Genomic DNA, 24032 nt, shown 5'->3' with positions numbered 1-24032 from the left:
ATTTCTATAATCTGCCAGTGTCTGCAAGGAGAAGACATGGGGGGTTTTCTACCTAAGGCAGAAGGGCCCGGGAGCCAACTCCAGAAACTTCTGCCCTCCTTTCTGGTCAGAGAACAAGACTGGGACCAGCACCTGGACAAGCTTCATATGCTGCAGCAGAAGAGGTAGGCTTCCTAGAACGATCCGTGGCCCTACCGCCGTGATCCTCAGACCCTCTGACCCACCTGGGCCTGCTTTCCGAATACAGCACCCTAGAAGTGTATTGTCAGTGCCAGTCACTCAGACATACCCTTTCCTTCCAGCCCACCTAATTACAGAATCCCAGCTGGCCCCTTTTAGTGGCGGTGGAGGATGTGGCTTTGGGCCACACAGGAAAATCTTGAGGGTAGACCTAAGGACAGAGGCAGAATGACAGCCAAGGGGGAGTGAAAGGACCAAAAAGGACAAGAGGGAAGAAGCCAGGTTGTGTGGGATGGGGAGGGAAGGCAGAAGCAGGCTGCCGGAGCAGGGATGCGCTCCTGTGGGTGGTGGAAGCACGATGAGGAAACGCCATTCATTTGAATGAAAGTGGACTGTGTGGGAAAGGGGAGGAGCGCTTTGTTTGGTGTAACACTGGGTGCTGACCAGTGGAGGAGGGCAGCTCAGGTGACACTGGAGGGCTCTGAGTTCAGTCCATCTGCCTTTTATTGAGTCTACTGTGTGCAGAGGGGTGTTAGATCCCAATGACATAAAGATTGAATGAGACTTGTGCCTGCTCCTGGAGAGCTCTCAGTTCGGGCAGGGCTAGCACACCTGCAGGTAAATCATTTCGTGGCTTAGCCCTGAGGTCCAGTCCCAGGAAGAGCAGCTGGGGCAGGGACGAATCCTGTGGGCTGCTTCTTCCTCCAAGTGTTTTGGGGCTTGCCTCCCACCCAACAGCTGCCTGAGGGGTGAGGTTGGTGAGCAGACATTAGCAGTCACAAAGGGCTCCCCTGTACTCCAGAAGATTCCTGTGCTTTGTTCAATGCCCTGCTGTCCTCATCTTCAAATTCTTAATAATTTTGAACAAGGGGTCCTGCATTTGCAGTTTACACTGGGCCTGGTCCCAAGTACCTCTGAGCCCTCATACTGTCAAGCCCTCTGCTTCCTCATCTCCCCACCCAATACCTCCAGTGGAATCTTTCACCTTCCTGCTTTAGAGTGGGACCCCTGAGTCTCTGAGAAAGTGAGCTTCCAGCCCAAACTTGGACCCTCTGCAGAGGGGCAGTGGGGATAGAGGGCCAGGGAGGCAAGGACTTTGTTTGTGCAGTGGCCTCAGGATGGGGGTGAATTTGCAATCTCAGCCCTGACCACTCTAGGCTGGTCAGGGACACCGGGCTCCCTCGGACTGATTCCCTGGGTGAGACGGGGCAGGGAACTGACTCCTCACAAAGGCCCCTCCTAGGAGCACTGCCTTAACAGGTAAACCCAGGCCCCACCTTTAGATTAAAAGCTTCTTCTTTAAATGAAAACACTGGCTGGGCGTGGTGGCTCACACCTGTAATCCCAGCACTTTGGGAGGCCGAGGTGGGTGGATCACCTGAGGTCAGGAGTTCGAGAGCAACCTGGCCAACATGCTGAAACCCCGTCTCTACCAAAAATAAAAAAACTAGTCAGCCATGGTGGTGGGCACCTGTAGTCCCAGCTACTCGGGAGGCTGAGGCAGGAGAATCACTTGAACCCAGGAGGCAGAAGTTGCAGTGAGCCGAGATCGCACCACTGCACTCCAGTCTGGGCAATAGAGTGAGACTTCGTCTCAAAAAAAATAACTAAATAAAATAAAAACACTTTTTTGCCCTGGCTCCTGGGGCTATTGGAAGAGAGGGATTTGGAGGTGGGGACCTCAGAGGAGCCACTCATCGGCCTGTCCTTTCTGTTCTTCCCCCTACACCATGTGCTTGCCTTTGGGGCCAATACACATATGTCTAGTCGGAGAGGCTCCAGCTTTATCTCTTGCTGGGTTCAAATCTGGGTATGGTAGAAGCAAAGATTAACAGAGGTCCTGTAGAACGAGTATCTCAACCTGTTTTGCCTTGAGACACCCACATAAACAAGCTGTTTAGACCTTTGCATCTAAGGGTATAATGCAGAAGAAAGAGACACCCTGTAACTCACCCCACAACTCTCCCCCCCCTGCAGGGACCTGTATCTAAATAACTTGAGGGTGCTGGGCGCAATGTAATCCCAGCACTTTGGGAGGCCAAGGCAGGCGGATTGCCTGAGCTCAGGAGTTCAAGATCAGCCTGGCCAACATGGCAAAACCCCATCTCTACTAAAAATACAAAAAATTAGCTGGGCGTGGTGGTGCGTGCCTGTAATCCCAGCTACTCGGGAGACTGAGGCACAAGAATTGCTTGAACTGGGAGGCAGAGGCTGCGGTAAGCTGAGATTGTACCACTGCACTCCAGCCTAGGCAACAGAGCAAGACTCTGTCTCAAAAAAAAAAAAAAAATAGCCTGAGGGAGTAGTCAGAACTTTAGTGCCTCACAAATTTCACAAATTTCAAAATGCCTAGGAAAGATCTAGCAGTCGATCCATTCCTCCTCCCTCTGTGTTTTGGTCTCCCAAACTCCCCTTGGTTGAAGACAGTAGATTCAGCAGGCCCAGGAGCAGGGGGACCGCAGATGGAAGTGCCCTCTGTCCCACTCTCCAACTATCCAGGATCTGAGACAGTTATTCAGGTTAGATGAATTCAGCCAAGCCTAGGGTCCTCTTCTTAGAGACTCTCAGACCACTCTTTCCAGACTACAGGTTCTCTTCCTATTAACTCTTCCCCTCCAGCAGAGCTTCAAGGGCCATCCTCACAGGAGAATCACCATGATGTGAATTGCAAGGAAGGCCCTGGGGCTGACCCTTGCCCAAGTCCACCCTCGGTCATTCGAGTCCAGTAGGCACTTCTTTCCAATTTGTCACTGCACACTGTGTGAGTCACGTTGGTCTTAAAGAATGTCTTAGATCCCCTTTGCTCTTGGCCTCATTCTGCTCTGACTGTCTCTTCCAAACTCACGTTCACCTTTCCCCAGGATTCTAGAGTCTCCACTGCTTCGAGCAGCCAAGGAAAATGACCTGTCTGTTCTTAGGCAACTTCTACTGGACTGCACCTGTGACGTTCGACAAAGAGGTGGGATCTGGATTTAATGGGATGGAGGTGGGGGCAGAAGAACCTACTCCTCCTCCCCAAGACTTCGAGTTTGTGAAATAGGGCCTTGGAGGGTGTCTCTGGAGCCTGAGGCCCCTTCCTCAAGGGAATCTGAAAAGTGTCTAACATCTCTGTCTTACTCCAATCCAGGAGCCCTGGGGGAGACGGCGCTGCACATAGCAGCCCTCTATGACAACTTGGAGGCAGCCTTGGTGCTGATGGAGGCTGCCCCAGAGCTGGTCTTTGAGCCCACCACATGTGAGGCTTTTGCAGGTAAGGAGCCTACACGGTAATTCAAGGTGGAAACTTTGAGATGGAGGGTGTGCTGTTGTCTCTTAAAATTGGCCTCTGAAGGATGGGTTGGGGTGGGGTGATGGAGGGTCAGGAGGATGGGCTCCATTGAGTTGGGAGAAATGCAAAGGTCCTGGTCTTGGCTTTTACCAATCTGTGGCTTCCTTTAGCATTTCCTTTCAAACCTCCCATAGTCCCTGTAGGACCTATCTCAATTTCTTTCTCTCATAGCAACATGAGAATGATTATATTCATAGCAATCCCCTGCTGGCTCCCAATAACTGAAGGGTAGGTCAATGAGCAGGGAAGCCTGAGGGATGAATTGCTCTTAGTCCCAGGCCACCCTGCCAAGCCCAGGGCAGAAGTCTAGCAAAGATCTATCAGGAACCTCCTGAGAGGGATGGTGGGGGATGCTGTGTCCCTGAGAGAACTGGGGACAGAGGGAGACCCTGATGATGGCTGTCTCTGGGCCAGGTCAGACTGCACTGCACATCGCTGTTGTGAACCAGAATGTGAACCTGGTGCGTGCCCTGCTCACCCGCAGGGCCAGTGTCTCTGCCAGAGCCACAGGCACTGCCTTCCGCCGTAGTCCCCGCAACCTCATCTACTTTGGTGAGAGCAGGGTTGGGCTTGAAGGATGGTTGGCTGGAGAGGCGGGCAAGGCAGAGGGAGGCCAGGGCATGAGGGTCCTGCCTTCAGCTCCATCTGTTGGGCAGTTGAGAGGGGCAGCCCTTCTAGGGCTTAATTAAGCCAGAAGCCCATTCCCCTGATGGTTCCTTCCTCTGGTTCTGGTGGACGAGTGTCCCTCAGCCTAGAACTGAGATATGGGGGATGAGGAGGAGGCCCTTATTTGGGGGAGACTGCCCACCCCATCCTGCCATCCTGCGTTCTCCTGCCATGGATCTCTCTGTGTCCACAGGGGAGCACCCTTTGTCCTTTGCTGCCTGTGTGAACAGCGAGGAGATCGTGCGGCTGCTCATTGAGCATGGAGCTGACATCAGGGCCCAGGACTCCCTGGGTAAGAGCTGGGATGGGGAGGGGAGCTGGGATGCTGTGGGGAGCGAGGGACAGGGTAAGGAGTGGAGCTGGGACCTTTAGGAAGACCCCACAGTGGGGATGGGGACATCAGGGACTTTAGGCCAGTGGCCACATGATACCCTGCGTCCTCCCCAGGAAACACAGTGTTACACATCCTCATCCTCCAGCCCAACAAAACCTTTGCCTGCCAGATGTACAACCTGCTGCTGTCCTACGATGGACATGGGGACCACCTGCAGCCCCTGGACCTTGTGCCCAATCACCAGGGTCTCACCCCCTTCAAGCTGGCTGGAGTGGAGGGTAACACTGTGGTAAGAGACGCTCCCCATCCCTGAGGTGTCTTTCTAATGACCCTCAACCTATCCTGCTGGCTCTGGGAGAAATAGAGGTGAAGGGCCCACCTTTCTCTAAAATCCTTTTTCCCCAAACTCCCCAAAGGGATGGTGGTCCCTTGCTTCCTATTCCATCACTGAAATCTTCAGCTTCATGGTCCTTGACTCAAGAGGATTTGAGAATCTTACCTTATTGCATGTGCTATGATAACCCAAAGCTCTAGCTTCCTTTGCCTATTTTCTTCTTTCTGCACTTTCTGGGGTTTTGGAGCAGGAAAGATGACAAAAAAGGGAAAGCTTGTAGATGCAGAGGTTTGCTGATTCCCACTGTCTGTCTGTCTCAAGGGGTGGGCAACTGGCTCCATCCAATGGAGTTGTTCTCCTCGACCACCTTCTCACACGTTGGCCCCCTGACTCATCCTGGTGGTCTCTCAGATGTTCCAGCACCTGATGCAGAAGCGGAGGCACATCCAGTGGACGTATGGACCCCTGACCTCCATTCTGTACGACCTCACGGAGATCGACTCCTGGGGAGAGGAGCTGTCCTTCCTGGAGCTTGTGGTCTCCTCTGATAAACGAGAGGTATGGATGCCAAGGAGGATCAGGCCTGTCATGTGAGGGAGTTTAGTGTTTGTGCAGAGTCTGTCCACTTACTAAGATCCTGGGCCTGAGACACTTCCCAGCCTTATAATAGGTGGAGATGAGAATAGTCTCCTGGGACTTGGGGGAAAGTCCAATGCACACTCCTCTCCTGAATCCCCTGTCTCTCTGCTTAGCTCCAGTCCCTTCTGCCTACCTTTCGCCTTCTATCATTTCAGATGAGAAACTCCAAATAAGAGCTGTTTCCTCATATTCATTCATTGGTTCAGCATTGATATGGTTTGCATTTGTGTCCAAATGCAAAAATTTCATGTCAAATTGTAATCCACAGTGTTGGAGAAGGGGCCTGGTGGGAGGTGATTGGATCATGGGGGCAGACTTCCCTCTTGATGTTCTCGTGATAGTGAGTTTTCACAAGATCCGGTTGTTTAAAAGTGTGTGGCACCTCCCCCTGCTCTCTCTTCCTCCTGCTCTCTCTTCCTCCTGCTCCGGCCATGTAGGATGTGCCTGCTTTCTTCTTGGCCTTTTGCCATGATTGTACGTTTCCTCAGGCCTCTCCAGAACCTGTACAGCCTGCAGAACCATAAGCCAATTGAACCTTTTTATTTATAAATTACCCTGTGCCAGGTAGTTCTTTATATTAATACAAGAATGGACTAATACAAGCATATTGAACACCCGCTGTATGTCAGGCACTGCACAAGAAACAAACAGTACAGAAATAAATACAACACAGTTCCTGTTCATCAACTTCCTCAATTCTCAGTCCCTGTCCTGAATAATTGCAACAGAGCATGACATATGCCGTAATAGTTGTGTGTACCATGCATGCAGACAGCCACATTGAGGTAGAGTTAACTTGGCTTGGATAGACCAGAGAAGATGTCACAGAGGAAATGCTGGGGCTGGATCTTCAAGGAAGAATTGGGAGTCACCAGGAAGATGAGAAAAAAAAAAAGAGCTTTTTAGAGAGGGAGCAACGTATAGACCATTCAACAATGCTGGGTTGAGTGATGTGAGGGAAAGGAAAATTTGTTGAAGACTGCAGTAGAGAGGAGAAAAGACTTCCAGGTTTCAGAACGCTCCATGAGAGTGCCAAGATGTAGTTTCTGTTTTGTATCTGCCACAATGACAATTTCCCAGGAATCCTTATAGAGCCAGAAAACATGAATGATTATTAATACTAATGAATAGAAGAAAAGTTGAGTGGCTAGTTTGTGAGATCTTCCTCAGAGAATATCCCTGGAAACAGATACACTTTGAGCAGGATTTCTTAGGTATTAAAAGCACAATCCCACTGTGTGGATTTCGCCACCACATATCCTTGGTCTTTGATTTAAGCTATTCTCAATATTCTCCAGCAGGTTTCATATGTGTCTTGGGTCAGTTGCTTTTTTCCTCCATAAATCTTCCTTTCTAGCCCCCTTTCACATCCTTCACTACCTTCAGCTGCAGTTCAGAAGACCTAGACTCCTGATTTAGGACAAAAATAGAGGCTTTCTGGCTGGGGATCCTTCAGCTTCCTGCCCTACATGTCTGGAAACTGCCCACTGTCTCTCTCCTCCCCTCCAGCTTCAATAGAAAAGATATTCGTGCTGTTAATGGCTAATCACTCTACTGTGCTTTGAATCTGTCTCTTTCTAATTTCTCAGATGCCTCCTCCCGTCCATCATCCCCTCTCCTGTGTATCTTTAACGTCTCACTGGCTGCTTATTTCAGAGCACCATCCCACCCTGCCACATCCTACTGCCTGTAACCTCCATTGCTTCTTTCCAGCCCAATAATACTTCTAGAGCAAATCTGACCACTTCCCTGCTTGAACTCCCCAGTTGCTTTCTGTTATATTTAGAAAAAGCAAAAAATGCAAACTTCCTACCTTGGCATTTATGATGCCTGATGACCTGGCCCTGTTCTTCCTCAGTCATTATCATTTCTGACTACCACTCCCAATAGATTCTCCCCTCTCCCCAACCATATCTCAACTGCAAATGGGCAATGGCTTCTCAGACCTTCCTGACCTGGCAACTGCTGCTAGCTTATGGTATGATCTTTCCTAACTCTCCCTTTACTCATCTAACTACTACTCATCCTTTAAATCCTCTTTGGTGCTATGGTGCCTTGTGTTTACTGCTATAGTCATTTACCTGTATCACTAGCACAAGGCCCAGCCATATGCAGGAAATATACTATTTGTCCGTCAAATAAGTGACTGACGAGCTGAGTGAGTGATGGTTGCTGCCCTGCCTCTTCTGGCCCCCAGTGGGATAAACAACATCCTTCTGTGTTGGTCACCCCAAGTTTCACTCTACTTCCATGCCAGGCTCGCCAAATTCTGGAACAGACCCCAGTGAAGGAGCTGGTGAGCTTCAAGTGGAACAAGTATGGCCGGCCGTACTTCTGCATCCTGGCTGCCTTGTATCTGCTCTACATGATCTGCTTTACCACGTGCTGCGTCTACCGCCCCCTTAAGTTTCGTGGTGGCAACCGCACTCATTCTCGAGACATCACCATCCTCCAGCAAAAACTACTACAGGTGATTCTCCTCAGAAGGGGATGAGAGGGAATTGCGTCAAGGGGTGATGGTGCTGGAAACGAAGCCATGCTACTCAGGGACGATGCCACGCTCTGGGTTCCAGCAGGTGTAGGCTCCTAAACACCCAGGTAGAAATTAGACATGAGACCAGGAGGCCACAGATGGGGTTTAATGAGCACAAGAGCATTTGTCCAGGGAGCTGTGGATTTTCTCACACAAACTTTGAAAGAGTGCTTGGCATGAGTAAGCCTGTGCTTTTGTGAAATTTTTTGGTAATTTACAAAAAGTATCAGGGTTTTGTAGTGGGATGTTCAAGGTAAACTCTATTGCTCAAAAGGAGGAAAATTGTGCTCCAAGTCCATTTCTGAGTCCATTTTTGTTGTATTTGGGCAACACAGACAGCCCTGCTGGCCTGCACCCTCTTCTGTGTGCTGTCTATATGGGCCCATGGGAATAATGTGTCAGCTGTCTGACTGCCTGTCAGACACTCTGCAGAAGGATGTCTGGATTGGGTATCAGGCTGAAGTAAATACTCTCTGAGGCTCCATTTAGTGTTGTGGGCCTGCCATTCTGTGTTGTGGTAGCCAAGGGAAAACTAGGGTTAGGAAGAGGACTGATTCGAGGTACACAGTAAATATAGAAATCTGCTGTTGAAGAAAGTAAACCTCCTTTTTGTGCAACAGAAAGGGTAGACTCTAATGAGCACTTCTGAATATACATATTTAACAACTGTAGCTATATTTGAGGGGTTGACTCTTTGTGGATTACTAAAATTTTTGTCCTGGTGAGCTGAAAATACACAGAAGGTGATGTAGGTATGTAGCAGAAAGCAAAAGACCAGGAAAAAGAATTTTGCAAAGCAAGTGAGAACTGAGTGATTGGAGATTTATCTCAATGCAGGAGAGAGCAGCCATAGGTATAGCTCAGCCTGGACTAGGAAGCAGGGTAGTTTCAGTCGGAAAGAGAATATAAACTTTCTATAGCCAAGAAGCAAAAATCCTGAATTGGTTTAGACCAAAGACAGCGGTATGCACAGAGAAAGAACAGGGCAAAGAGCCCCAATGAACCCCATGCTAGGTAGAGACACTCCATCTCTCCTGTTTCTAGAATTGCCTTTATATATATACATATATATATGTGTGTGTATATATATATGTGTGTGTTTGTATATATATATATATATGTATATATATATATATATATATATATACACATACAGTGTGTCATGTGTCCAGATACACTGCCTCTCACCAAGTAGGTCTTGCTGCCTGGGGAGGACACGCCTGAATGTGTTAGAGACACTGGAAGCAGTTGTGCTGCATGCATCTCAGTCTGGCCGCAAAAGTTGTCCCTGGCATGGAGACGTGAGGAAAATAAGGACAGTTAGGAGATGGCAAGTGGAGGGAGGAGTGATTAGAAATTGAGAAAACACAAACAAGGTGGGGATGACTGGACTTTTCCAATGCTCCTCGCCCTATTTCCTCAGATATGTCTTCTCCAACCTTCCTTTGTCTCAAATTTACTTGGAGATTTTCTGCATTTTGAATGTAGACAGGACTCTGGGTTAAAAGGTGGGCAATGCTGAGCCACTGATAACCAAAACTCTCCTTCCTGTGTGTCTCTTTCTCTTTGAGACAGGGCTAGTTATGTACAAACACATTTCTTTGATCCAGATAGTCTGTATGTAAAAGACCGCCTCCTTTGCTTCAGGACTCAGAAGCATAATTATAGCTGAGCACCTGACCCATCCTTCTTTCTTTCTCTCTTCTGCCTTCCTTCTTGTTCCTTGGCATTTTTACCCTTTCTGCCTTCTGCTTCAGTGAAAGCCACTTCAGCTCAAAGAGAAGACTTTGGACTTTCAGATATTCTTTTCTTGGTGGGGAAGTGGGTGGGTAAGAGGATTGAGAATGCTGCTGGAAGGGGTTAGATAACAAAGAACGCTAATGAAAAGTCCCTATGCTTTGAGCCCTGGCCCTGATTTATGGGATGACTATGTTCTTCTTATTCAGTAGTAAGACCATTTGGATTAGATCAGGGCCTCCTAAACTTATCATCTTGATTTGAAAGATTCTGTTTTCACAGTGCACCAGATTTGTTAAATAATAGGAAATTCCTTTTTTTTTTCCTACTGTTTTCTTACTTGAAAGTCTTAGAAAAAATGAAAACGCACAAATACAGTGTCTTGATTTGATGCATGCAATTGTTGACATATTAGTTAGCTGGTGGAGCTTTTTCTTAGATGAATGAATACTTTACTGTCCAATTATATTAATAACTCTGGGATCACAGGGATCTCAGTCACTTCAGGACTTCCTCTGAAGATCTCTTCAGATCTGTGGAAATCACTGGGCTCCATCACCCCTAAGATCCTTTCTAGTTTAATATCTGGCATTTTATAAGAGTAGTGCAACAGCACCATCTCGGAACAGATGACAGAAAACAAATTGCTCTGTATAAGGTAGCAAAAAACTACACAAATCTGATGTTTGTAAAGCTGGAGTTAGTTTATTTCTATCCAATTTGGGGGCTATCTTAATGACTCTAAGACACCTCATTGCTCAGCCATAAAAGTTCTGCTTTACTAGAGGTTTCCCAGAACTCTATTAATTTGAGTTAACTTCTTATCTCCATATATTTCTACTTGGTTTAGGCAGAGCAGCATGCACTATAGTACTAGTTCTCTTAGGTTTCCAGGTGAGTAAAAAGCTCAAAGTCCTGGAGTCCAGCAGCTTGGGTTTTAGCCCTAACTCTGAAATTTAATACTTGTTTGACCTTAGGAAAATCCTACTTCCTGCCAGATCTGTGATTTTTAACCCAGGCTGCACACTGGAAACCTAGGAAGCTAGTAAAATGACTAGCTCCTAGGCTACACTTTAGACCTAATAAGTTGGAATGTCTGAAGCTGAGGCTCTGGCCTTGGTATTTTTAAGAAACTCTTTGAGTGAGCCAAATGTTCTGCCAAGGTTGAGAACCCCTGGCTTCCATCTTTGAGGTCAGTGCAGCTCTGCCTTTCCAGTCTTAGGCCCACCACTCTGGTCATTTAGATTCCCGGATTACTGTTCAGCAGGGAGTTCAAATTTCTCGTCACATCTCCTTTTTGACTTTTGAAAAAGATTCTCATGAGCCCTCCTTTGATTTTCTCTTTCCCAGAAATATTTTGCTAATCCATTCATTAAATAAATTATTATTGAGAGCCTCATACAGGCTAAACAGCTGTTCCAGGTGTTGGAAATTCAACAGCCATGGTCTGAGCAAAACACACATGATGTCTGCTTTCTTGGAGTCTACAGACTGGTTTGTATTAATCAAACGATCATACAAATAGATACTTCATTATAATCTGTGACTGTTGGCATCAGTATTATTTTTTTCTTATGATGAGAAAAGCACAGAGTGGGGAAAAAAACTTATAACAGGGCCTGGTCCCTCTGGGAGGCCAGAGCCTGCTTCTGAGAAAGATGACTGAGCTGAGATCTAGGTATGAATTCAACGTGAAAAGAGAGTTCTAGACAGAAAGAATGCATATTCAAACGCCTCAAGGCAGGAATAACCTCACCAAAGTCTAGGAACTGAAAGAAGATTCACTAGAGCACAGAGAGTTGGGTTGGGTACCTCCAGGTGAGGTTGTCCAGACAGATCCTTCTCAAATTATATAGTCTTAAAGGATTTTACGCTTTATCCCCAGGGGGATGGGAAGTCAGAAGGATTTTAAACAGGGGGATGTACAGAGTAATTTTTGTTTTAGAAAAATTACTCTGCTTGCATGGTGAGTAACAGATGTGGGGGGTGGTAGGAAGAACATTGGGAGACCAGTCAGGAGGCTATTACAGTTTAGCAAGCAAAAGATAATGTTGGCTGGGCACGGTGGCTCAGGCTTGTAATCCCAGCACTTTGGGAGGCTGAGGCGGCGGATCACGAGGTCAGGAGTTTGAGACCAGCCTGGCCAACATAGTGAAACCCCATCTCTCCTAAAAATACAAAAAATTAGCCAGGCATGGTGGTGAGCACCTGTAATCCCAGCTATTCGGGAGGCTGAGAGAGGAGAATCACTTGAACGTGGGAGTCAGAGGTTGCAGTGAGCCGAGATCACGCCATTGCACTCCAGGCCAGGCGACAGTATGAGACTCCGTCTCAAAATAAATAAATTTAAAAAAATGGTGGATTGGCCTAGGAATGTAGTGGGGAGATAGAGGGAAGGGATTGGCATCAGGAGACTTATTGAAGGCAAAATCATCCCTACTGTGTTTCCATCTTTTAAAAATCATCTTCTACCTATCACAGTCCATGGGATCTATTTGTCCACACATCATCATCCCTCGTAAGTTCTGAACAACACAAAGCACCACTGCTATTTGAAAAGCAACTGATTGCCAACTCTATACAACTTTGTTCAGGGGTCCTAACCAACTCATGGTGGAACAAGCACAGCACATTATAGACAGAGAAAGAGATGAGGAGAACCAGGGAGCCCGGTAGGTAAAAATAACATCCACTGAGCACTGATCATGAACACATGCATTCATCAGTGTTTTTGAGGCCTTATTAAACTGTGGATTCTGACAGTAAGGCTGGGTGGGACCTGAGACTTGGCATTTCCAGCAAGCTGCCAGGGGAGGCCAATGTTGTGATTCTGTGCACCGCGTTTTGAGTGACAAAGCATTATTCTTTCATTTAATCTTTGTAGAAATCCTAACAAATAAATGCAATCATCACCACTTTAAAGATGGTGAATCTGATGTCAAGAGAGGTTGAATAATTTGGCAAAGACACTGAGCTAGCAAGGATAGCACTAGGATTGGGCTGCAAGTCTGCCTCCCTTCAGAATCCTCACCTTTAAACACCAGACAAGGCCATTTCTCCCTCCAGAGTGATGTGCTAGGTCCCAGTCTTCTCTATTGGCTAGCCAGGGCTTGCCACACTCACGTGTATCTACACATCTCATCTTTCCCTGTCAAGATGAGAGGCACTTGAGAAGTGCTGTGGGAGAGGATCAGATATAGAAAGATTCATACCCCCAGATACTGATTCATACCCCCAGATACTCCTCTCCAGTTTTGATAATTGGCACTGTTTTTTGATGGGGTTAACCTACTGGCATATAGGGCAAGTCATAATTCTGTGGGAATGGGTGGAGACTCTTCAGAAGAAAGGGGTAATCTCCCAAGCCAATACCCCTGAGAAAATGCAGAGACTGGGACATGAAATTAACCTTTGGAAGGCAGCTTGACTTACATGGGAACCAGACCTCTCTCTCTCTCTTTATGGCCCAGTGGTTCTCAACTTGGGATACACGTCCAAAACACCTACAGAACTTTTCAAGAAAATGCCAGGTTCTTGATCCAAATTAACCCAGGGTTGGCCTGGACATGTGTGTTGTGACAAAGACTTACCACTTGATTCTGATGGGCAGTCCTGGTTAGGAACTCATGCCCAGTTAGGGAATCGGAGAAGCTCTTTGTAAGAGCTAGCAGAGCTTTCTCTGAAAACTTCATTCCTTTGCAAGTCTGGGATCATGGGGGGGAAAAAGGTCTAGAGCTGGGCTGGACAACTGGTTCTGGGGCCTACCCACTTCCCACTGTGGTGGCCTATGTTCCCCATCCTTTCCACATAGTACATCCCTGGCCCTTATGACCCAGTAGTGCCCCAGGCACTGCTTTGCCCACTCCTTCTGGGCATTTCCTTCCAGGCAATGAACTCAGCTGGCTGGGAAGTGAGAGCAAATCTCATTAGGCCAATTCTCAGTGACGTATAAATGCCAGCCTGCATAGGGTATTTGGTTGTTGAAAGCTCATTAAATTGCAAGCCATGTTGTGGAGTAAAAAATTCCAGTCATTGTTAGATGATATTTATTTTTAAAGGGATGTATTGGAGTACCTTCTCTGTGCGTTGTTAGCCAGACCTGCTTAGGTGACCTTGATCTAGGAACCTGAAAATTTCAGAAAAGCACGATTAGTTGTCATTCTTTTCCTCTTAGGCCTCCAGATAGGTCTCTCCATCCCTGCTTCCTGTCCTCCTTACCACCCTTCTGCGTCTCTTAGGCAATGCTTAACTTGCACCTGCTGTCTCCTCTCTCCTTTTTCTCCTTCCTTCTTTCCTTTCTTACCAAATGAGTGCCTACCACATTGTGTGCATTTGTGGATAAAAAGTAGGAGGGAGGCATCCCTGCCCTCAGGAAGCTCTAAGACTACTGGCAAGACATGGGGTACCCAGACACTTTCAGTGTGCTGGGAGAGGGCTGTCAATACACAGCAGCCCCACATGTCCCAGGAGAGACACATGGGCATGGAGGGGCAGGAAAGGAGGCCCAGGAGGAGTGTTGGCCTGACCTGAGTCTTGAGGCATCGGTGAGGGTGAGCCAGGTCAACATGGTGGAGGAAGGCATTCTGACAAAGTGGCATAGCCTGTGCAGAGACCCAACTTAGCAACCCAGAACCCCAATAGCTCAATGTGGCCGGAGCTCACACAGGGTATGAGGACACAAGGCAGGGGCCATAGCAGGGAGGGTTTTGTACATCCCGTTTGGTACTCTGGTTTTATTTTTTAAATTCTTATCTCACAGTGAGGTTTCCTAATTAAAAGAAAATGATGTACATCGTGCTCAGGACTTACAAATCAAGTGGCAGATATGATAGAGAGCCACTGCGTCCTGGACAGCCCCTCTTTCTCACCCATGTCTTACTCACAGGGGACAACCAGTTTTTCTTTCTTTTAGCTCTTCCTTCCTGTCATCACCTCCACATCCCTGGAATCAAATCCTTCTATCTCTACTTGCTAATCAAATTTAGACATTATCTAGTGAATTTCTGTGACGATAAAGATTAAAGAACACTCTCCACTGCCACCTCTCCTGCATTTCTATTCTGAAGGCATTGGGGAGCTAGGAATGATGTTAAACAGATAAGTCTCAGGATGATATCTGTGTTTTAGAAAGGTCAATTCAGAAGCATTGTGCGGGGTGGGTTGAATGAGCGGAAATAGATGTAGGGTAAACTAGATGGTAGATGGCATGGGTTTGCCCTAAGGCATAAGTTCTGTTAACCAAGGGAAAGGAAAACATGTCAGAGAGAATTGTGAACTGAATGAGTAAGACTGGAGAATGGGTGCCCTGATAATTTACTTTGCCGAACATAACCAGGCAACAATATTTTCATAAGGACCCTAAATCTAGAGAGTTGTGAATCAGCATCTCAATCTAGAAAAAAAAATCTTGAATGCAATTCCCAAAGAATAAAGTTTTTAAAATTAAAAGAAACATCCATTACAGTTTGGGCTTAGGGTTTAATTCTAGGGGTGCAAGGGTGGTTAATTAAAAGGGAAGCCTATTATCACTTCAATTTAATGCCCCTTTCCATTTCTGAAATACTGAAATCTTCCTTACCTTTGCAAAGAGTATCTATTCTAAAGCAAGAGCTAACATTATATATCAGTGTGAAACACTGGAGTTCCCCAGAAAGTCTAAAGAAAATCAAAGTGCTTTAAAAGCCCAATATTATCATTACTTCTATTGCAACTTTTACACACATATATTATTTTTGTTTTCCAGAGAGATTAGTTTATAAAACAAAGCAAACAAAACCCTACAGAAGGGTTTGTATTCTGGTCTTGTAGAGCAGCAAGGAAGGGGGCTCTCAGGAGTCTGTGGCACTTTGCAGCCTGGTTTAAGGCTAAGGACCCCGGGGACAGAGTGCTGGAGACAGCTACTCTAGGTCAGTCAGATCCCAGGCAGTGCAGAGGCAAAAAATTGGGGTTTCTGAACACCTCCATTACTCACTAGTGAATTTGTGCAGAGTAATGCGTGCTTGTAAAGAAATCTGTTGAACTGGTGAGAGGAAGCCCCAGCAGGAGAATTTGGTGACCATAACTGTCCCCAGCATTAGAGGGGTTTCACATTTTCATCTCCTGAAGGAATGGCTGCTGTGACTCCCTGGCTGGATTCTAGGGGCACCCTGATCTTCACAGCCATCCTCGCCAACTTACATGTAGTCCTTTTCTTCTTGAGCCAATAAAAGATTGGTAGCATCTTTTCAGACATATTAAATCAAGACACGACATTTTTAAAATAAAAATATTTTTATAGACACATATATGGCATAGATGCAGTTATTTCTATATTTAATGTTATTTTGTTTCTGAAGTAATGTATTTGTTATTTATCCTCCTACTCACTACCTGACTCTGTGAAAGAGTTGGCATGTTTTACAATAAAAGACAGATGCTATAGAAACATTAAGATAAAGAAAAAGAACACAGTCCATGAACTGAATTTCAGGAGAGAAGAGAAGGAATTCAAAGATAGCTGCTAGAGCTGAGGACAAAAAAAAAAAAAAAAAAAAAAAAAAAAAACCGCACAAAAAAACACACACACACACAAAAAATAGAACAAAACAAAACAAAAACTCTGAAATTCTTTGGAAGCAAGTAAAAAAAGAAATTTGCTATTATATGATAAAATAAAATTTACCAGTTCTCAAGAAATAAATGTCAGAAAAGTTTACAGAGCATACCATTTTTTAAGCCAAAAAAAAAAAAAAAAGTGTTGACTGATGTCTGGTCACAGGTTGTTAGACCACAGAGTTCTCCAGACACACAGACAGAAGCTTCTCTCCTAGTCTCTCTTGGTTCCCTGTGTTAAAAGCACTGCCTCTCACTGGGCAGGTGAGTGTGCTGCTGCAGTAGAGTCTGGAGAGATGCTTACAGGTTCCAGCTGATTAGCAGAGCAGGGATAATTGCCGTTCCTTATGCTAACTAGGGACCACATTCTCCCTGGCTCAAATCATCAGCTTTCCTGCTGGCCCCAGGGGACTCTCAACTCCTTTCTTGGGTGCACTATTTGGAGATGTGACCTTGGACAACAGAGCTCCCAAAAGTCAAAAGGCTGCTTGCATGTGTTGAAATTATTTGTGCAATATCATGTGGGAATTGTCTACATGGGAACACAGTTTTGTAGAAAGAAGATATACAGTTTTTATTATGTTTTCAAGTGAGCTCATAACTTCAAAAACATAAGGATAATTAATGTAGGATTCTAGCACTACATCTGTGATATTGCATAAGTTTCACCGTGAAGTAACATGCATTGAAGTAGGGTAGTCTTCATTCCACCTTGATCCTTGGACTATACCTTCTACAACTACTGCTCAGGATAGGCAGGAAACCTTCCTCATAGTGTCTCTAGCCCCTTCTCTGCTCTTTTCTGTAATGTCAAATCATCATAAAACCACAGTGAATATATCTATAGTGATTTATGATTTATAAAGTTCATGTAAATATATCATTAATGTAAGCTTCACAATGACTCTGGGAGGTAAGCACTGTAGCCTCCATTTTACAGATGAGAAACCTCAAGTTCAGAGATTTTCCATGAATGGTTCAATGTCTCACTAGAGGTAGTAGATTCTGGATCCGTGAGGGAACCTGAATTCTGTGATATGTTTACAGTGTATTCTTCCCACTAGAAGCCATGATGAGGTTGGAAAAGGTGGACTTTCCACATAGCTGAAACCATCCCAAGCCACTAATACCTCTTCCTATTGGCTCACTTGATGGCTGAAATGTGTTCTCAGCTGCTCAGTATATACATCATAAATTTCTGCTTACAGCATCTATAGAAAAGGCGATTTTGCTAGATGGTAGCTCAAGACATTATCATATGTGACGTCTATTAAACCTTGGATACATAGACTCCTGTCCTGGTCACAGAGTTACCCACAATGGCAAGTACAATGGGGGTGGGGTGATGCTGGTGGGAAGGGGAGCTTTCCTTTATTTTGGATGGGCTTTAGCAGCTTTCGATCATTTGCACAAAAGGATTTGACTCTGCCCATCAGAAAGCACTTCTTCTTCTGAATTTCCCCACATAGGAGGCCTACGAGACACGTGAAGATATCATCAGGCTGGTGGGGGAGCTGGTGAGCATTGTTGGGGCTGTGATCATCCTGCTCCTAGAGGTGAGGGGCAGGCGGGGTCCAGGCTAATCCCATCCCATCTAAGGCCCAGACTGTACCGCAGTCCACATTGTATTTTTGCTTTGCCGTCCTCTCCCCAGATTCCAGACATCTTCAGGGTTGGTGCCTCTCGCTATTTTGGAAAGACGATTCTTGGGGGGCCATTCCATGTCATCATGTGAGTATCCCCTCATTCCAGCCCCCTGCCTTTCCTTACCAGAATCTTTTCCTGTCTCCAGTTCACTCTCTGAGTTCTAGGCCTCAGGTCACTCTCACTCCAAGGACTTCTCTCCAGTGGGCTTGTAGGTGTAACTGTATGTGCGTTTTAGGTGTAAAGACTAAGCCTGAGTGTGTGGGTACCACCCCGGTCACCACTATGCTGTAGGGACCTAAAATAGTTCCAGCTTGTCTCTCACTCTCTGCTTTCTGCTCCCCCAGCATCACCTATGCCTCCCTGGTGCTGGTGACCATGGTGATGCGGCTCACCAACACCAATGGGGAGGTGGTGCCCATGTCCTTTGCCCTGGTGCTGGGCTGGTGCAGTGTCATGTATTTCACTCGAGGATTCCAGATGCTGGGTCCCTTCACCATCATGATCCAGAAGGTCAGTGCTTTCCTGAAGCTTCCTCCGCCTCAGGCACAAGACCTTCCCAGACAGAGGGATGGAGGTAGAATGGAGCTGGTAGAACAATGGGGGCCTCTTGATCTGTTAGCGTTAGCTGCTCAAAAGCAGTGGAAAAGGAATCATCCCACCCTTTCTTCCTTCTGTTTCCTGCAGATGATTTTTGGAGACCTAATGCGTTTCTGCTGGCTGATGGCTGTGGTCATCTTGGGATTTGCCTCCGGTAAGGCACCATTCACTCCTCTACTAGATCAGCAGATCTAGTTCTCCAGAAAGTTCACTCTCATTCTTGCTCTCAGTTCTCATTTGCACTTCATTTTGCTTTCTTTTTTTTTTTTGTTTTTTGTTTTGTTTTTTCCTGTTGGAAGGTAAGTCTAAAAGCACACCCATATTTATAGGACCAGGGGCCACTCAGGTTGGCCTGGAACGTAAAGCCATGTGTTCAGGGCCAATAACATTTATGTTCACTAACTGCCTTGCAAGATCTTTAAAGGAGAGACAGGAAAAGACTTTTGGTGAGAACAGGCCATTAAACAGGAAAGACTGGCCAGTCATGGATCTCAGAAAACCATGTGGACAAACAGAGATAGTGCCATGCTTAACTCTCCTATGTTTACAATTCAAAAGAGGAAACATAAAGCACTCAACAACATATAACTTGCTTTTTTTCTATATGTGGTCATTTAAAGCTGAGAAAAATATGAAAGAATTAGAAAAAGGAGGTGCAGAAAAACAGCTTGGACAGTTTGAAGATGACAGAGAAAACAAAAAAGAAGAGTTGTGAAGAGAGACTGGGAGAACAGGAACACACAGGCACCCAGTCAAGGCACAGCCAGTGAAAGTGCCAGGGAGCAAAAGAAAGGAACGGCACAGCAGGAAAACACAGGCAGGTGGAAACAGCCAGAGGGAAGGAGAGGGTGGGTGGAGGAGCAGAAGAAAGTCCTTAGGGAGGGGCAGAAAGAGGAAGGCCCAGGTCTGAAAAGCAAAAGGCCAGTAGCTCAAATTCAGTCCTCAGTGTCTGCAACTGACCATCTATTAGACAAGAAGAGGCACTAGAAGGATCCCCCCATCTCTAAAAAGCAATGACTCAGTGCAGAGGACTCTATTACTGTCCTCAGGGATTTCCCGTTCAATGGGGATTCCCACAAAACAACAGACCAAAACAAAAAACAAACAAAACAAAACAACAAGAACAAAACCCCCACCAAAATCTGAAATGTGAAAGAGTAAAACCATGGCGTTCTGCCTGTTTGGAGTTTTCCACCCCAAGCCCTTATGTACCCTTTCCTCCCACTCCCTGGCCATCTACATCTATACATAACACAGATTACAAAATGAGGTGATGGTCCCAGAGTGGCTTTCTGTAGATGTCCTCTATCCAGAACTCTCTAAATGTTCACTTCTTGGCCATTGCACTTGCTTTTCTCTTAAATAAATAAGGAGGCAATGCTTTGTCATAGACCCTGTTTCTGCTCTCAGAATGTGCTTCAGCTCCCCATGCAGTGAGGAGGCTTTCAAGCAGTCCAGTGCTGTCCTGAAGTTCCATTACGCTGACTGCTATCCAGTAGGCTCCACCCTAAGCAGGAATCCATTTCCTATGTTGGTTCAGGTTCACTCAGGGAAGGTCAGAGTGATGGAGGGTTATCTAGAGGCCATCAAGATTAAAAAAGGGGCTCTTCTTTTAGCCTGTTCATGTGTTCTGTTCTTTAAAAATTGTTGAGGATTCCATGCATTCTTGTAATAACTTGCCTTTTAAGTATTTGGTTTTCTAAAATGCAAAAACCAGTTAGGTGACCTATTATCCATTATCCATACAAACACACACGCTGCACACACAATTTTGTTTTTGTTAAATGACTATTACCATGACCATTACCCAGAGTGGTGAACTTAATCATAGGACATCTTAGGGTTAGACAGTTCCACAGGAAACTACATTTATTAGTATGTAATTATCTGTGCATGCGTGCAAGTGTATTTAGATAGATAGATAGATAGATAGATAGATAGATAGATAGATAGACAGATAAATAGATAGATAGATCAGAGATAGAATAAGTGCTAACCATGTCCATGCTTATTGTGATAACTCCATTATCCCATCTCCATGTCCTCTTCCTTGGCGGAGCAGCGTTCTATATCATTTTCCAGACAGAGGACCCAACCAGTCTGGGGCAATTCTATGACTACCCCATGGCACTGTTCACCACCTTCGAGCTTTTTCTCACTGTTATTGATGCACCTGCCAACTACGACGTGGACTTGCCCTTCATGTTCAGCATTGTCAACTTCGCCTTCGCCATCATTGCCACACTGCTCATGCTCAACTTGTTCATCGCCATGATGGGCGACACCCACTGGAGGGTGGCCCAGGAGAGGGATGAGCTCTGGAGGGCCCAGGTGAGTTTATTTGTGTTAGTCTTGCTAAGAAGCAGGGGTTGGAGAGAAAAATCAAAGTGGAAAATGTTATGGTGGATCATTCTTAAAAGAGTCACAGAAAAACCCAGTGAGGCTGTCACCTCAGAAGAGGCTTGTGTAAACCTGAGGTACATGTGGATAAATGGAAGGGACAGAAGGAGGATTAAATGGACGATAGTGGCAAGAGGTGGGGTTGTTGCTCACAGGGGAAAAGTAGACCTAGGATTGATCCTTGAGTCCAGTGGGAACTAGAAGTGACCTTGTTCTGGTATATTCCAGTTTTCAATTTGGATCTTATCTTCTATTTGCTTGTGTAAATCCCTGTTTCTCTATGATCTTTTCTTTATATCACCATAGACTGATAAATATTAGAATTAGAAGTGACCCTCAATGGCCCTCAAGTTGACCTCCTACTTAACATAATAATCATTTATTGGTCAGAAGGTCATTCAATATCTTCTCTAATGCTGATTAGGACCTTATTATCTTGCAAATTCAGGTAGAGGTTGGGAGGAAGGGAGTTTTCCCATATTTTTAAAGATTTTGTTATTAGACATTCATGTCGCATTGAGCTAAAACCTATCTTCTTAAAATTTCATTCTTTGGCGCCAGTCTTTCCCTCTCATATAACACAGAACACATTCTTCCATATAAGCACCATTCAAATATTTGAATATAGCCATCATTTTTCCCTTAGACTTTTCATTCATTTAATGATGATCATTTAGACCCTGCTATGTGTTGGCAAATGCCTAGGAGCTAGGGACATGAGCATAAACACAACAGACACCATATGTGCCCTCATGGAGCTGACGGTTTAGTTGGAAAGACAGGCATGAAGTGAATGACTTCACAAAAAGCTGTAAAATTACAGCAGCAAAAGTGCCATAGAGAATGTAAGGTGCTAAGAGGAGGATACAACAGAGGAATCGGACTGGGAAGTGAAGACATGCTTTCCTGAGGGAGCAACATTTAAGATGAGAACCCAAAGGTGAGCAAGAACTAGGTAGTTAAGAGGAAGGAGGGAAAAGGATGAAGGTCAAGGTTAGTAGCAATTAGGACTCTTGGCTACAGGGACAGAAAACCAAACTCAAACAAACTTGTAGATTTTTAAACAGGGGGAAGAGGATGTGTTAGTCCTCATAAATGGGAAGTTTAGAGAATTAAACTAACTTTAGAGGTATCTGGCCAGAATGCAGATCCACATCTTATACATTACATCCATTCCTCCGTTCGGCTCTCTTTTGACCTCTCTTCTAAGGCAAGCTCTCCCATCGTGTTTGTGAGATCATTTCTAGAAGCTCCAAACTCCAAAAAGAATGAGGATGTGCAATGCAACACACAGCTCCAAGGGCCCCACTCACGTTGTATTCTGTGAGGCTCCTGGTGCCAGGCAAAACTGCAGGCTTTAAAAGAACATCTTTCCCCCTGCCAATTCCTTCCATGTTCCATCTCATGGGAACACATTCGGGTCATAGGCACATCGTTGAATCTAAGGAAAGACCAAGGACTAGATAGTGGAGGTGTTGGTGATGGTGGTGGAGGGGAGGTTTGGGGGAAAATAGATTAATTAAGCACAACTGTGTGAAGCCCAGTCCACTCAAACCAATGCACTGAAAGTGATGAGGGAGCAATTCCCTAAATGAAAAATGGGTGCTGTTACCCGAGGAAGGACGGGGCTGCATGATGGCTCAGGAGGAACAATAAACATTTCTTTCAAGGCAAAGAAGAACAGCTATCCAGGGTAAGAGCACAGAATGACTGGAAGTCCTGAGCTAGGAGGGAACTTGGTGCAATTAAGAAACTGAAAGAAGTGTGGAGTAATGAGGAAGATAGGGAGTAGAAAAACATGAGGTGAAGAATTTGCTATTTTGAAGATTGCCACTCCTTCAATTAGGAAGCCTTCCTGGTTCTGATCTATTCTGATTGCACCCTTTTGTCCATGCTCTAATAGATCATGGTTTCTTTGAAACTAGAATAGTCCCCAGTATGATTAGGGCAATGCGGTACAAAGCGGGACTATGCCTTTCCTTACTTGGACATAATGCTAAGGGTACCTAAAGCTGAGTCAGGTCTTTTAGCAAATATACAAATGGCCCTTATTAAGCTTGTGATCAGCTAGCACTCCCACACCTTTGTTCTATGACTCACTTATCTAAGCTTCCTAAATGTAAATATAGGACCTTAGATTTGGTTTACTTAAATTTCTTGTTAATGATTTTACACCAGCATTCCAATCTAGCGAGATAATTTTATATTGCTTCTGTTGCCCCACATATTACATATCCCTCCCAGTTTTGTGTCACAGGCATATTTGATAAGCTTGTTTCCCATGTTTCATCTAAGTAATTAATGAGGGCTGAGCAAAGGACAGAACGTGTGGTGGACTTGCTACCAGAAATTTCCCTGCCAACTTGCAGTCATTAATCAACCCTTTTCCTTCCTAAGATGTGGATATTTAATTTGCTGAAAATTCCCTGAACAGTAACAGTATCAATTCATCCCCAAGATCGTAGAGATTCTCTTTAATCATTTTATTTAAATCAAGATAATTGGTCTGTGGCTTTTATATGAAAAAGAAGTTGAGATTAGTTTGGAGTGACTCATTTTCCATGAGTGAATAGTAATGTAAGAGCAACTATTTTATTCAAAACACTCACAAAAAATCCTCTCTCATTTCTTGATGAGTGAAGCTGGTTGCATGGTGCCTGGCACAGGCTGTGGGGTGAATAGGTGGCTGTTCTCACCACTGACCTCTAGTGTCCTATCTCACAGATTGCCTTTGGTTCCCTTTATCAGTGGCCTCAGTGCCTCTTTGAACCTCATGGCTCTTTCAGAGTTCTTCCTGTATCTCCTGCCTCCTTCCAGGTCGTGGCCACCACAGTGATGCTGGAGCGGAAGCTGCCTCGCTGCCTGTGGCCTCGCTCCGGGATCTGTGGGTGCGAGTACGGGCTGGGGGACCGCTGGTTCCTGCGGTGAGTGATGGTGTGCACATGCAAAACTGCAGATGTGTATAAGGCCATGGAAGCAAGGGTGACCGACAGGCGTCCTGGAGCCTGCATTAGCCTGTCTAGGGGAGGGGGCTGGAGCTGAAGTG

The 24032-nt window shown here is 45.6% G+C and overlaps 1 protein-coding gene across 1 annotated transcript in view; it reads left to right on the top strand.

Annotated features, from left to right (window-relative positions):
* LOC100989368 (Kell metallo-endopeptidase (Kell blood group)) overlaps window positions 1–24032 on the top strand; it is a 388650-nt gene that overhangs the window by 359251 nt on the left and 5367 nt on the right. The window contains exons 23-36 of the mRNA XM_063606397.1: window positions 19–164; window positions 3042–3139; window positions 3308–3430; window positions 3923–4060; window positions 4368–4466; window positions 4622–4797; window positions 5254–5400; window positions 7739–7951; window positions 17812–17898; window positions 17997–18073; window positions 18334–18499; window positions 18674–18740; window positions 20649–20917; window positions 23804–23910. Coding sequence (XP_063462467.1) covers window positions 19–164; window positions 3042–3139; window positions 3308–3430; window positions 3923–4060; window positions 4368–4466; window positions 4622–4797; window positions 5254–5400; window positions 7739–7951; window positions 17812–17898; window positions 17997–18073; window positions 18334–18499; window positions 18674–18740; window positions 20649–20917; window positions 23804–23910 — 1913 coding nt within the window. The remainder of the gene's footprint in view (window positions 1–18; window positions 165–3041; window positions 3140–3307; window positions 3431–3922; window positions 4061–4367; window positions 4467–4621; window positions 4798–5253; window positions 5401–7738; window positions 7952–17811; window positions 17899–17996; window positions 18074–18333; window positions 18500–18673; window positions 18741–20648; window positions 20918–23803; window positions 23911–24032) is intronic.

This window comes from Pan paniscus, chromosome 6, assembly GCF_029289425.2.
Source record: "Pan paniscus chromosome 6, NHGRI_mPanPan1-v2.0_pri, whole genome shotgun sequence".
Classification (NCBI taxonomy): Eukaryota; Metazoa; Chordata; class Mammalia; order Primates; family Hominidae; genus Pan; species Pan paniscus.
The sequence above is the reverse complement of the archived record's forward strand: the minus strand, read 5'-3'. Positions and strand labels throughout refer to the sequence as shown.